At 32.0% G+C, this 16,485-nt stretch overlaps 1 protein-coding gene across 2 annotated transcripts in view; it reads right to left on the bottom strand.

Moving 5' to 3' along the window:
- LOC106685006 (uncharacterized) overlaps positions 1-16,485 on the bottom strand; it is a 189,390-nt gene that overhangs the window by 42,415 nt on the left and 130,490 nt on the right. For both annotated transcript variants that reach the window (XM_067049115.1, XM_067049116.1), the window contains one exon: positions 1,398-1,545. In XM_067049115.1, the coding sequence (XP_066905216.1) occupies positions 1,398-1,545 (148 nt within the window). The remainder of the gene's footprint in view (positions 1-1,397; positions 1,546-16,485) is intronic.

Consider the following 16,485-nt stretch of genomic DNA (forward strand, 5'->3'; position numbering starts at 1 on the left):
GGGTAGATTCCCCACATGTTTTTATTATTTCACTATGTCACCTACAGCAAATTTACTTGTTGTATATATGTGTATACAGTTGTAAATAACAATAAATAAATTATTAAAAAAAAAAAAAAAAGATTTGATAGACTTTAATTACTTTATTTAAAAAGATACAGAGACTAAGACATATTTACAATATTATATAAAACTAGTCTCTGACCACTCTATAGATCTAGATTCTAAATTAGAATGCCCAAATCAAAGCGCAAAGCGCTGTGTTTCAAGGGCGTACTCAGCGAGGGCAGGACGGGGCAGCGGCTCCCTTAGAAGAGAAAAATAAATAAATTTTTTCAAGCAAATACTAATTGCATTAGCTAATAAAGCACTGCGAAAATATACATATTTTTTTTTTTTAACTTTGGTTTCATTCACATTTTTCATGATGATATGTAACAGCCGGATTGATTGTTGCATGTCCCCCACCCCGATTGACTATGGGCTGCCCGCCTGGTTTTAATCCTGGGCTCTTACTATGCTTCTGCTTAAATCTATAGTGGTGATGTTGATGGGAACTTGCAGGAGGGTGAAGTGTCAAGGGGCTAGGAAGGTCTATCTAGGTGTCCCTGACTATTCCAGTTTCCAAGTTAAGTTTCCAGGAAATTGGAATAAAACGGGGCATTGTATTTATAAAGTGAATAACATTGAAGTAAACATTTCTCAGATATAAAGTAGCAGTGGGAATGCCAGGGGGTGTTCATGTTACTAAAGAAACTAGCGTGCTATACTAACAATACATTCGTTCCGTCGCAGCCTAAATACCAACTTTTTCTGATGTAATGTTTTAACTATATTGTTTATTTATAAATCTGTATTATTAAAATAATGGCATTTACAATGCAATAAGCACAAAGAACTATATTATAATTTCCGAAAACGCCTCGTATGACTTTAAGTTAGTGGGAATTTTCTTATTTTCTTTAATGTTGACATAAATATTTCTTGCAGGTATTTGAAACGGCATGATTTTTTTTTCTAACTCATCGACACAGATAATGAACAAAAATTAATCGGATAACTATAGTAATTGTAATATTTTCTGAATAAAAAATATTGGTCAGATCGAAAATTGTTGAAATATATTGACGGCTGAGTAGTACATTGCGCGGTTTGAGATGGGATAAGAAAGTTCCGTTTTTAGAATGATATCGCGATACCTGATATTTTCACAAAGATTCACTATTCTTTGCATTCCTAATTATGGATATCGCAATCTATAATCAAAATTTTATCAATTCATTAAAAAAAATAAATAAACAAATCTTCACCAAAACATCAGATTTTATGAACTGGATAATTATGTTGAGTAAAAAAATTAAAAATTAATGAATAGCTATAATTATATAAGCACTTACCAGCAAATTTTCTTCACACCCTCAGAAGCCTCGTGTGCTTTCGCGTCGTGATTTTGAGAAAGGTTTTGAAGCTGCTGCTGGTATTTTGTGACACATACTTCGTAATCTGATGTTAACTTGTTCATACAAGGGGCATGCCTCAGAAATTCTGAAAAGAAAAGTTAAAAATTAAAAAAAAACAATATTAGCACAAGGAATTTAATTTATGGACAATTTTACAATCATGTGTCATTTTATATCAGCAAATTGTTCAACCTTAGATGACAGCAATGTGACTACGTAATTATGTTCCGGATTACTATATTTCAATATCCTTATACTTCCCATTTTTAATATTTATTCAATTATATGTTCAAAGTCCATTTTTATATTATTATTTTGTTGATTATTGCAAAGTATTTATGAACTTTGGAACTCCCCTTATTTACATGCGAGGTCTTCTCACTTAAGCCATCAGGGCTCTAATCGTATCCTTTGTTTTTATTATTATAGTTTTCTAATTAATTCAATTACATCGCCTTTAAAAAAAAAAATTAAAAAAAAAGACACGCCTAATAGCTACACTTCGAGCAAAGGCTTGGAGACACATATGAAAATCGAGTTCCTAAACACTGGATGATCTTATTTTTGACATAATGGACAACAGAAGATCTGGTGCGGTGGGCATTAGAAAACATTCAAATACCAGCTTGGAAGGCGAGTATTTAAAAAAAATAAGTTTTTATTTTTTTTTATGCAATAACAATTTGTATTTTAGGGTTTCTCGAAATACGAATAACCATTATCTAATTTATTGCTGCCAATAATACAAAATATAATAACACCGTGTACATATCGACTGCGATCGGGTAGGCTCGGCAGTCACTGATCGTCTGTTTCTATTTCCATATTTTCGTTCTTTAGTTAACTATAAAATTCTTTCACAGTCCACATTTATACAGGTCTTATCATCACTACAAATGTGAAACGGTTAATTATTTCAAATAAAGGAGATTAAAAGTATTTTAAAGAATAATTTTTTGAAAATCCGGTATTTAAGCCCTGTTAAATTGTTTAGTAATCATAAGACCTAGTTGGTAAAAAAAAATCATTCAATTTTCGAATCTCGATTGGAACGCCAATTATTTTATCATGTTTTTTAAACATGCCTGTAGTAATTAATATCAAATTAATTCCGAAAAAAAACAGATAAAGAATGACTTAATAATTTTCTTTAAAAATGATTATGACTGGAATATATGAAACTAAAAATTAATACAATAATACAAAACATGAAAAAATAACCGTCAAAAAATAAATTAAAGGACGTTTCTTAAGTGATGAGGCTGCATCCGAATTGAAAAATGGTAATTCAGATATTTGTATGATGACCAACTTATATAAATATTAATGATCGTTCAAATACCATACACATAAAAATAAAGAAATGCTGAAAACATGACACCGAAGAAACGACCGAAAGTGAAATAAATTCGAAGACGTGGAAGAACAAATTAATTTCAAAACTGACCAGGTATTAAATCCAGAAAAAAATAAAAATTTGCCTGAAACAAAATAAAGTTTTCCTAAACGAAAAAGAGCGTATTTAAAATACACTATTAAAGAAACGGAGGAAACTACAAAATAAATTAAGAAAAACTATAAAAATAATATAACCTGTAGATATAATGTCGTAGTCTATCACACGCCAACATGGCACTAACTATAGTTTATGCTTTGTGATGAAATCAGTAAGTACCTCTAGCAAAACCCTCAAAAAGATTATCTTTTACCCTAACATTTTTTTTACATCTCTTTGTAATCGATGAAATAACAAAACATCAAAATAAGTTGAAATCGTATAGGATTAAGAGAAACAAAACCACAATTTACGTTTGTCGACAAAAATTGTTACCGAAAATTTCTTACATCTCAGGTTCGGGCTCAAATTATCAATGAAGCACACTAAAACGATCGGCTAATTTCAAGTTAATCTCGTATCTCGGATTCTGTATTAACATAATTCAATAAATGGGCACGCCAAGATGGAGAATGTGCTTGTGGGACGGAACCCATTCGTGCTCGTTCCTATTTAAGATAACGCTAATGACTAAGCATTAAAAATATTTGGATAATGGCTCCAAATCGCCCCGGAAAAGGTCTTTGGTCTGTAAGAAGGCTCTGGTGTTCTCAAGGTCAGTCGGTGCAAAGTAGTTCACACTTTCACGTTCACACGGAAAGTAACTGATACGGATGTATTTGTACAAACTTTATGCAATTCTAATTGTCGGTTGACATGCACTAATTATATATATACATACATTAAAAAAACATCCTAATAGATTTGACTATTGATAGTTGCAATAATATCGAAAACCACCATCGATAGTATCTACAGAAAAATAGTAAGGTTCCTCATCAAATTATTCCATAATACGTCAAAGTCTTTCAACAACATAATACGAAGTTTAGTATTACTGTTAGACATTGTTTAAGAAGAAGAATTACATTGTTGAAGGTTAACTTCGGCTAAGTTAATGGGTACTTCAAAACTTTTATGAACACTTCCACATACGATTGTAAGTTTGAAAGTGCTTATAAACAAATATATAGATGTCCCCGTATATATCTTTTAGTATTTTATGTAAATATATTTATCTATTTAACCCTTTCCAGCGCATATAAGTCTGCATTTTCTAAAAAAAAAAAAAAAAAAAAAGGTCCTTTTTTTTTATTAATACACCTACTAAATTACAAGTCGAATTCATATTGGAAAATTTTTTGATCCTACATATACTGAAGGTTTAACTCGTAAAAAACAGGTAACAACTTTTTACAGTTATAGACAATTTGAGAGAAAATAATGCGAGAAATCGATAAGAAAAAATTGGCACAAAATCGTTTTAGAACCCAATTTCCAACAAGAATGAATCATCATAATTTAAGTTTCTTTGACCGGTCGAGGAGACTAATAGCTATCATTATTCAATATCAAAATGCGTAAAAAAAGTAATCCATTCCATTGGAAATTCCAGAGTTAGGTGCGGTGGAGTAGAACTGAAACTAAAGAAGGGGAAACTTCAGAATCAACATTTCCTTCCTCAAAATATGAACTACATACGACTGCTATGATCTGGCAAAAATCAAATCATTTATATATATATAATGATTTAGATTCCAAAAGTTCAAGGTCAGAGATGGTGAACCACTAAACCCATAGGGTTGATTCACGGCTCCAATGAATAAATCATAATAATATTGGAAGAAGATAGTTGACCGTATGAAGTAGATTGTAGGGAAATAGTCCTGCGGTCAATAAAGATATCAAAATAGTAAAAGAAAGCTATTTATTGTTAACGAACGTTTCGCCCCAGAGATAGAACAGAGATGACGACTGAGTGAGCTAAACGTTGGTTAACAATAAATAGGTTTCTTTTACTATTACCTTTATTGACCACCACCCGGACTATTTTCCTACAACAATAATAATAAATAATTAACTGCTAATCCGGGTCTTCGTAGTTATTGGCACCTTGCTTTATCACTGAGCTATCCCGCTCCTGACATATTTATTATAGACAGGGTTTCCCAATATACATGTTGACTCTCCTTAACCTCTACAATTTTCGGAATCTTGATTCGATTTCTGCAGGGTCAAATGAGTGTCGTTTAGTCTTCTGAATGTACTGTGGATTTTCACACCCACAAGTATATAAGTGTGGGTATACATAAACACACATACGTAACAGAAGTATGTAGAAGTGACCGTGTTCATGCATAAGTACATAAATGGATTGTTATACAAATATTATTCCTTCAAAATACTTTGAGGTAGACCGAAAATACCCCTCTTACTAAGTTCCCTCCCTGACTGTGAGATCAGTAAAGGGCCCCTTATTTTCAATACTGCACCAAAAGCGATTAAGATCCGATTATTTCTTCCAGAGTTATAAAGAGGCGAAAGTTTTGATTGATATTGACAGATAGGAAGAATCCAGAAAACCACTCTTCAAGTTTAGCCGAGTCGGAATCTGATGTTAGCAACATCCCTCCCTTCCTTTCAGAGAGATTATTCCTGAATAAATTTATAGCTAATATTTATATTTTTAGCGAAAGAAGATCAATATTTTTAATTTTTTTTTGTAGGAAATTTTTCATTAGGTTTGATAATTGCCACTATAAACATGTATAACGATTTCCAAATATTCAATTCACAAAAGAACGAATCTGAAGTGTGAAGAAGTAATTCGTACCCTAAGTTAGGTGGAAGCAAAAAGAAAAAAAAAGATACGAGTGGAAAGAAAGTTTTACAAGATGTAAACAGGTGAAGGACAACCAGCCTCACTCCTTCCATTTGTTGTTTGTGTTGAAATGATACATCTATTTACGTATCGCATCACTCGGTATGAACAGAATATCTGTCTGATATTTTATTGTTACAATTATAAATTTTATCACAAAATTTTACTGAATGAAAAGATAAAAAATCATTCACATAATAATCAGAAAATATACATAAAATTAAGTTGAATAAATACAAACAACACTTCATATTAATCAACAAACAAAATGTATCTATACATTTCTTTTTTTTTATTTTATACATATTTTTGTATCGAAAAATGTTCATATACATTTTGTTTCTTTAAAACTTATTCCATGATTATTAACAAACAATACTTAGCCCATAATACGAATTGATTTTTGAATAGTTCGAATTTAATTAAATGGGATCCAATTTAATCAGAAAGGATGAGAGCTATTGACATAAAATCACTGAGTAGTATGACGTAGGGACACCAACCTGCGTTTGTACAGGGGTCATTAATAAAATACGAGTAAACGATATAAACCAATACGAGTATATTTTCACTTCAGTTGATATCATCATCAAAGAAACAAAATATATAAAGGGCAGGAACTTGTTTATTAATTGGAAATTGAATCTGGCTTTAATAATAACGATAGTTTTCTATCTTATTAATCTCATATGTTAATTCAAAAATAACACAATTTAAAAAAAACCAAAAAAAAAAACCTGCGTACGGTACAACCTGGGCCCGCTTGACCTCTCGTGTAAACTAATATAACTAATGTAAACATAAGAATACGTTCGTAAGGACTAATTATTTCCAAAAGAAGAATTTATAACTGTTAAATATTTATGACAGACTCATATAGCAAATTTTGGTCGACGTATGACGTCTTATGATATCCTCATAGGAAAAAATGATGGAAGACAACCCTTCCTGGTCAACCTGCCCCGCTAAACCCCAAATAGGCGAGGGTGCAATTGCACCTTCAAAAAATGTATTTAAAACGGTAAGAAAAGATTTTTTTTTTGTAATAATTTATTTATTGTTATTTACAACTGTATACACATATATACAACAAGTAAATTTGCTGTAGGTGACACAGTGACATGATACAAACATGTGGAGAATCTACCCACTGATAAAACTCCGATAACATTTCTAGAGAAGATCTCGAGGCCATCTTCTTTGGTAAGAAAAGTTAAGTTAGAATACTAGTTGAATCGAACAACATAGAAAAGATGGCTGAAATTGGAAAACGGCATGATACAACTATTGAACTTGAAATAAAAATTGATCTTTGAATAAATTTTACTTAAAATTTTTTTTTTCGGGATAAAAAAATTTTCGGGCTTGTAAGCCCATGACCACTGGTGCCAAAGTTATTTCACAGGAAAAGAAATGTGTTTATATAACGAATTTTTGAGCGAGCTGCTCAACGATAACAAAATTTTATGCATCAAACTATTTATTGAGACAATTTTAGGATACAATTAGAGCTAAAAAAAAATAAATTCGATTTTAAATTCAGCCTACCTATACCTTTATATGGATTTTTTAAGTGGATGGTTCAACCTATTTTTAATTTCTATGACTCATATTACTCAATTATATATCGTGCACGTTTTGAAACAATTTGAGCTCAAAATACTCAACAACATTCTGTTATATAATGTTTAGTAAATGTTTGAGATTTTATTATTTTTGGACAGAAGGGGTCTTAAAATGTGTATTTCCGTTGAAAACTCAGATTTGAAATTTTTCTCGCGGATACACGTCTCTCACTAGAAGAACCCAAAATTCTCAGAAAAAAGTTAAAATTCCTATATATTTTCCCTTTAATCTACTTCGGCATAATATTAAATTGTATTTTGTTTATAAATCTGAAATTTTCAAGTTTAGAGAGTTGTTATATTTCGGCTTGACAGTCAATACAGAACCAGGCTTGAGCTTGCACTGGATTAGTGGGCCCAGAATACCCCTGTCGATATAATCACGTAGCCTGTACCCCTCCATCAGGAAATTGGAAAGGTGTTTGATCTGATCGAGAATGAGGATCCATACTAAAGGTCATTTGTGTTGTAGGAACTGCTGCAAACTAAACATTCAAGGACAACATGATTCATTTTAATAGAATTTCACTATTAAAATTTACAAAAACTAAGAAGGTAATGCTGAAAATCCATTACATACAAATAAAAATGACTAATTTAATGCAAAATCAGTTTGATTATTGTATTCAGAAACCCTAGCTCTGGTAGCTCCATTTAGTCATCTAAGCATTGAAAAAATTTAATATTTAGATTCATAATCTTCTCACTCATCTCTTCCTCTTCTTGGAGAACCTGGCATTTTATCACCCTACTTCTTGTCAAATGCCAGGCATGCTCCATTGGGTCGAGATCAGGACTTATCGGTGAAAAACACACCTGGAGTAGCACATACTCTTTAATAAATACTATCATATTCTTTTGAATAGCGTCTTCAGTAGACCTGACACATTTATAATAGTGTATCTCTGAACATTTCTTCTTTTTTTTTTTTTTTTATGACTCTCTTCCAAGTCATTACTGACATGGCTCGGGGGTTTTCTAGGAGGGGGATCAATTTTCATTTCGTGGGAACGCCACAGAATTAAAAGTCAACTCCCAAGGCCAGATTCGAACCGGCCATCTCTGGCCCCTCCTCTCCTTAGTAATTCACTTGCAAGGTATAGATTGCGTGATAAGTACATTTACCTGGTCTCTACACTCTCTTGCTCCTTAAGATGAGTCTTGACTTCTCTCTGAACAACATACAGGATCAGTCTTCACCAGTTCAGTCAATATGTATCCTGGCTAGCTGAAATCTCCATGTGTCCTCGCGAGAAGTAGAACCGGTACCGGTCTTCTGGCATTCATACCAACTACATTCATCCTCCTAATAACCATCATTGAAGAAATATATACACTTCGGAATCCTTAAATTAAATTTCTTACTTCACTTGCAGTAGATAACGGGTCTCATATTATTGAATAAAGCAGTTGTCATCTCCAATTGTAGAACATGTATGACCTGACAAGGATCTCCATGTTACCTCTGTCTCTCTGTACACAGCTGTACTAGAGGTCGTCGACAGGTTAATGCCAAAGGGTCTGGTTGATCCTCTCTTTATGCAATGTTATCAAACGAACACCATTGCATCCCATACGTTTTGCTAAGTTTTTTGTCAATTCAATTCTAAACAATAAAAATAACTCCTAAAAAGATGTCAGGGAATGAAATGATTGATTAACTGAAAGAGAAGGAACCAACTAATAAAAACAATTAAATCACTTGAGGGCATTAACATTATTTAGAATTAAAATAAAAGGGTATTAACTCTGATTTACAGTAGTAAACAGTTCATAAATGAAAAAAAAAGGAAAAAAATAAAATGAAAAAGAAATTTTTAAATACCGATAAAAAAAACTGGCTGTTGATTAATAAGCATACATCAATTATCATATTAGCTTAGTATAAAATTTTTAAATTTGAAGAACAAATCGAGATTTGATAAAATAAAAACGTATTATCCACAAAATAAGTAATTACAAATTTAAATGATTTACGATACACTTTGAGAATTTATGCCAATAAGTAATATTTTAAAGTAAAAAAAAAAATAAATTGCTCCAGTTTAACATGAAAAGGGGAAAAAAAGCTATTTCAAAGTTAAATGTGAACTTTGGAGATCCATCATGTTGGGGCGTATTGACAAGTAGAATCACCGTTTAGAAATCAGGCAGGCGATTAACCATTACAGACAACCTTTTTACTTTGAAGCTCAAAACGTCGATAAAAACGTAAAGTCATAAAGAGCGAGTGTTCACCAAAATTATTAGTACAAATAGGTGTGTTTATGTGTGTATATAAATACAAACATATACACACACACACATATATATATATATATATATATATATGTGTGTGTGTGTGTTACAGCCTGAGTACAATAACAGCTGAAAGGCCATATCAGCTGATTGATACGTATATATAGATGTATTGGACTGAATAAAGCCATTTCTAGAACCCGTCAGAGTCATTCATACCCTTTTCACTGATTCTCTCTCGACGATACTAAAGTGGTGCCGAAACCAGGAACCTTTGGATACCTGAACAATTTTCAGTCTCATGAAAAAAATTCTTTGTTCTTTGTAAATTATGGCCAGTAATGGGACAGTGAGAGCTGCAGTTCTAAACATTGAGGGACTGAACTTCAACAACCCACCTCCAGCTGCAGGAAAACCACCTCCAGCAGAGATTCAGCCACTACCGGAAGTCTCTTTAGCCCACAAGCTCATACCATTATGCTGGAATGGATCAAAGTCCGCACGGCAACCGGCCAGGACTTAAGAAAGGCAGTTTCAGACCTTGAAAGGTTTACCGGGGAGACGGGAGAACTAAGTCATTTCCTAAAAGGGTTGATCGACTAATAGATCGAATAGAAGTGAAGGCAGCCGAAAACCTGCTCGACTATATATATAGTGATATACGTCACAACAAATTTATTAATGAGTTCGCAATATTTCGGTAGTACGATTCTGATAACCCCCTTCGATAAGATATAAGATTCAATTGATAAAGTGCAATTGCTAGTGAAATGATTGGTGCGGACTATATAATTAGGGGGTAATAAATTAAGCATTATAAATAAAAATTTTCATTATAAATAGGCCTCCAATTTTCGATAAAAAAAAAAAAAAGTGAATATGTGAGGTATCTTAAGTTGATTACAATTTCATTTAGTAGTGGTTATTAAGAATTGAAACATGAATTGGTAGGCAGAACAGTTAAGGTAAGGGGGGGGGGTTGCGACCATAACATTACAAGGTAAAATTTGGAAATGGATAAAACACTTAAAAATCAAGATTGGAATTTTAGTTTTTTTTTTTCTTTAAATGATTAATTTACCATGATGATGAGTTAATTTGATGCTTTTATCACCAGTGTATACAGCTTTTTGTTTTAAGATAATTTAAAAAAATGAATAAAATCGTGCACATTTTGCACTTGCCCCCTCACCAAGGCCTATCGCAAAACGTCATGTCTACGTAATACTTCAGAATCCTAGATATTTAGTTCCTCCAAAAATAAAAACAATAAAAATTAACTTTTTTGTTTGATGTGAAGAAGGAAAATTAAATGTAACAAAAAACACAAGGTGAATAATCTCTTGTAATGGTTTAAGAATTAAATCAGACGGTATTTCTTGTTCGTCTACAAGACAGCAATACTTAACTTACACTGTATAGGAAACTATTTCTAATTGCTGTATTAGCCCCAAAAACGCACTTGCCTCACCTCTCTTTACAGGACGATTGAAGTTCGCTTTGAAATATATATTCGAAATTATATTATTTATATAACGAGGTTTCTTTCTCGTTTGATTTCTTTTTGCTCCCTCTGCTTGGTGTTACACGACACATAATGGATGATTACTTTTTATTACAAATAAAATCATCCACAACTGAGCTCAGCTTACTATCACGACAGGTAGGCTGGCTTCTCGTTAGCAGGCTTACCCATAGATGGTAGCAGCTTCATGATCTTGATGTCATGGTCTGAATAATAATTTAAATAATGGATAATTTAATAATTTTGAAAACTGTTTCTTCACTAAACATCGGCCTTTTTCGCTACCCTAACGTACAAATTATGCAATAGCTCACAATTATTCTACCACAACGCATAACAACATAAATAGAAATGAAGCTATAGATTATTATGTTTAGTGATATTAGACTATATTAAAATTGCACTTTGTTGCTCTGCATTTTTATGGTCATGTATTGTGGTAGAATCATTGTTGGCCTTAGCAGATTTTGTACCAGAGGATGGCTCGAAAGGCTCAACGATATTAATTGCCTATTTTTATTATGTCACATGGCTTCGCCTTAAATAACCTAATAAATTAATTAATTTTGTACAGAAAATTATTTAAATCCGTTTCGTGCAAACTAGGTTCCTTTTTCAAAACTACAACCAATTTAGAGAAATATAGGACACAAGTATGACCTTACCGAAGCTTTTTTATTATTTATTTTAATTCTTCATAAATAAACTATTTCTTGTTTGAATTATCATGTAATTTTAATCAAAATGTAAAAGATAGCATCCTCAAATTTTATTTTATCTCGATTTAAGTTCTTTTACAATTCTGAATATTTTAACACAATAGGTCCCCTTTCTTTGAGAATGACTATATACAACATAAATAAAATGAATGAGATTCATCTTAATTTAGAACCAAATTGAACAAGAATACAAGAAGGAACAAGTAGTATTCCGATAAGTTAATAAACCACTATCATGGAAATCATAGAAGTGAGATGACTCATATTCAACTACATCTATTATGGATTACAATTAGGAATAAGACATTTCGAAAACCATAATATCTTTGCGAAGATGACTGACACATGAAAGCAGCAAAATGTCAAGCGTATATATTTTTTTCGGGGAAAAAAGAGGGAGAGAAGGTAGGAAAAATCCTTTGTCAATAAGATTCTTGGATTTCTGTATATGTTCGAAAAAAGTCCAGTCCGGAGAAGGCAACTGATAATGATCCCAAGAAAGTATAATTCCACAACACGGGGCTGGTATAAAACGGCACCGTAAGAGCAGAAGGAATCGCTGAAAGGGAAACTCGACTTTTCCAGGAAAAACCTCATTGAGGAAAAACGTCTGCGTTCCAAAATGTCAAATACTGAAAATAAGTTGAAAATCAATAAGTAGGCTAAAATATGCACACAAATATAAATAAAATAACATTATAACATAATACTGTCATCAGAACTAACAATCAATACTCAAATAACATTTTTGTATATACATAAACAATAACAACGTTTTTGAAAAAAAGAGTTTAACTGTTTACAATAGTAGAACCCCGCTTATCCGTCCTAGTCCGAGACTGAGACATCGCAGATAATGCGAGAGAGTGGGTTTTCTCCGATAGTTAAAATATTAAAATCTTATGTTGTATAATAAGTGGAACGCAATACGAAATCTAATATGTGTATACGAGACGTATATAAGGACCGTTTGTAGTTGAGGGAGTTGAGGCGTAGGTCATTGCAGCCTCGGAACTGCCGAGCGCCGAATCCGGCCTGGGAGGCCGACTTTTATTTCTGCGGCGGTCCCACGAAATGAAAAGTTGACTCCTCACCATGGTTATAATGGGATGGTACCCTTTAGATAATCCCTCCGAATGTTAGAAATGACCAGGAAGGATGTCATAAAAAAATGTATTAATCCAATTCATGGTAATTGAAAAAATATGAAAGATATATGAATCAATTAAAGTAAAAAAAAATGATCTTAATAATGAGAAGATGGTTGACCGTGGATAATATATGTGAGAAGATAGTTGAGGATGCCATCAGAATATAACACAAATAAGTTGAAAGAACGTATTTAATACTGCCAACGTTTCGGATAGATTTTCTAACCTTCATCTAGACTGCTAGTAAAAAATCGGAAAACTAAATGACTTGGCTTTCTGATTTCATACTAGCCAAATGACTTAGATTTCTGATTTCTTACTAGCCAAATGACTTAGCTTTCTGATTTCTTACTAGCCAAATGACTTAGTTTTCTGATTTCTTACTAGCAGTCTGGTTGAAGGCTAGAAAATCTAACTGAAAAGTTGGCACTATTAAATAAGTTCTTTCAACTTATTTGTGTTATATTCTGATCGCATCCTCAACCATCTTCTTCCCATAAACGATCTTAATATGTTTTGTAGTAGTCATAAAACCAATTTTGTGTGTTCTAGTTGCATCACAATAAAAAAGAACACACTATAATTGAAATTGTAAGTAACCCAAATTTTACTCCCTACAATGTAGTTTCTTAATAATTAGTTGAAGAAATTCTTGGTTCTAAAAAAAATCATTTTTCATTGTAGAGCATGGCTATGGAGACAATTAAGTTGCAAAATGTCGCCTCCATATTGTTGTCTTATTGGTTGATACTCAAAATCCACGAAAAAAAAAATAGAAAGAAAAGAAAAATTATATATATAATTATATTTTCTCGGTATTTTATTTTTTCCACCGATTAAGCAGGATTCTACAATATACTGCATGTAATATACATATCGTAATAAAATACACACAATGCTGTTTTTGTTCTTAGTCGAAAAACTTGCGTTTAGTTTAAGTTTCCATGAAACAACGAGCTATAAATAAAATTTATTACTATACTTAGCATCTAAGTTAATGGATTAATGGATGGTTATGAACGATGGATAATTAAAAAATAATGAACAAAAAAATTAACATATTTTAGCGTACAAACACAGATAAAATCTATTATAACCATTTTTAAACTGAAGGTTAACACTATCATGCTATGTAGATGGGATATTCTGTTCAATGCTCCAGTCAGTTATTTCACTTTACTTGCTCCAGTTCAATAAAACGGAATCCAGTCTTCTTTGGAAAATATGAATAGAATAGGAATCCTTACAAAATATCTAGAATGTGAGAGAGAACGCAATAATGCTTTTCTAGATCCCGTTATAAAGTTCTCAATGTAAAAACCTATAGAGACGATTGCAAAACATGAAGAACTAAAATAGATAAATACTAATAAAAAAGGAAATCAAGAAATTAAAACTAAAAATAGGAAATTAACTAAGGCCATTCCTCTTGGAGGAAACTAAGGAAAAGGTTAACGTCCTAGACCACGAATCATGGTTTCGGTTTTTCGGAATCTTTTTCAGATGGGATAGTCCAGAAGAAAATGCATCTGGCATAATTTTAAAAGTTAATAAATACGTTTATTTCTACTTTCACATACCTATATATGGAATATGTAGTAATAGTACAAGAGCTAGAGAGAAGAAAAAGTCAGTTATTTCTCACTAATTTATTACTTTAATGAAAACTATAAATAATTACTAGTCAAAATTGATGAGTCTGCCAAGTATAGTTGGGGGGATAAAAATGCGGCTGTTACAAGAAAAAATCATTCCACTCAAAAATCTTTAAAACTACCGACAACACTAGAAAACCTAACAGAACATAATTTAAAGTAATGATTTCTAATGTTTTTTTTGTTTTTTTTGGCGAAGACTCCCATTGGAGTCCTATACTGCCTAACCATGGTTGGGGGTTAAAGTTCTTCATTTTGTGGGACCTCCACTCAATGAAAAAAGTCAACGTCTCAGGCCGGATTCAAACCGGCCCCGCCAATAGACATCATATTGGTAAGACTGTGTCTTAACCACGAAGCTACGGGCAGCCCATATATAATTTAAAGTAGAGCGAATTTTCTAGAATATGAATAATAGGACTATTTACGTTCAATAGTTTCTTTAAATATAATATTCGATATAGTTTTTTTTAAAAGCCATATTTTATAAAAAATATGCTATAAAATCAGTATTTAGTGAATTTATTGTGGTAAATCTATTTTCTCTGTTACTTTGTAAGAAATAACTGTTACCAACGACCAAGACCTATTAAGACCAACGGTTGTGCAAATAGATAATAAGGTCAGAATAACGCTCGACCGCCAGATCTGCCACAGGCGGATTTGAACTTAATGAAATCACAGATTAGATTTATTTTGCATTAGAATTAGATGCATTCAAACGAAAAAGTTATGGTACATTATATTACAATGTATAAAAATAAAAATAAAAAATTAACTCGTGTGTCAAAATGAGTATCATTGCTTAATGATTTAGCCATCTAGTAAACTTAAACCAAAAATCGATTTTTTTTTGTAATTTTGCTAAAAACCGAGATACAGTGTGTATCAGGATCGGCGTATTTTAAATCTTGTATACAACAAAGTAGTTCATATGGATTTAGTCCGATTCCATATAGAAGGGCTAAAAATGTAAGTTTTTATTACGCAACTCTCGTTTTTTCCTGAACAGGATGCTATCGTTAAAAAACCATTGAAGATAATAAATTTCCAATTGCTTCATCGTAAAATAGATAACATTTTTGTAACGAAATGAGTTTGTTTTATTTAATCTGTCGTGAGGGAGCCTAGTTTAATAGATATTAAATCAAATTTTGGCAAAAAAAAAACTTATTTGAAAGGAATGTAGAACTGAAGTTTAAAACAAAACACCTAGTTATGTTGTTTGTTTGCGAATATGGCGGTACAGGATTTGCAAGGCCTTGTCCTTAAAACGGATGTCGATCCATATATAGATCTGTGTGATAATTCGTCACTCCGACCAGCTTCGTCTTATACTTATCCTCATCATAAATCAAGAAAATATATTATTTTTTCTCTTTATATTTAAAATCAATTACTATGTTTTATAATAATATTTCCAATCCACTCCGAAAAGATAAAATGGTTAAAGAATTGTGACCGCCTAAATTAGTGATTTTGCTCACTGTGCAACGTTTAATTGGCCCCTCCGGTGGATATCACATTACTTGGAGTGATGTGATATCACTCCAAGTAATGTGATATCTACGGGAGTGAGTAATTAGTGGGTAATTAAAACAACAGTATTTATTTATATTACCTATATAGTTCATATATACATTTTAAATACACATATTATTGAAGTTAATGACTTAATACAATCACATAACCATTTATTTTAGACCTACATGTATCAGAAGAGTAGCAATCGGTGTCCAAGGCCTTTATTTTAGAATGAATTATTATATTACATGAATTCTACAATACTTCTTTTCATTTTTATTGTTCAATATATCATTCAGCCGTATGTTTAACATAAGACATTAGTAATAGAGCTAACAGCTCTTTCACATCATATGTACATATAAATAAAA

This window comes from Halyomorpha halys, unplaced genomic scaffold (genome assembly GCF_000696795.3).
Source record: "Halyomorpha halys isolate HHAL.00 unplaced genomic scaffold, Hhal_1.1 Scaffold646.1, whole genome shotgun sequence".
Lineage (NCBI taxonomy): Eukaryota > Metazoa > Arthropoda > Insecta > Hemiptera > Pentatomidae > Halyomorpha > Halyomorpha halys.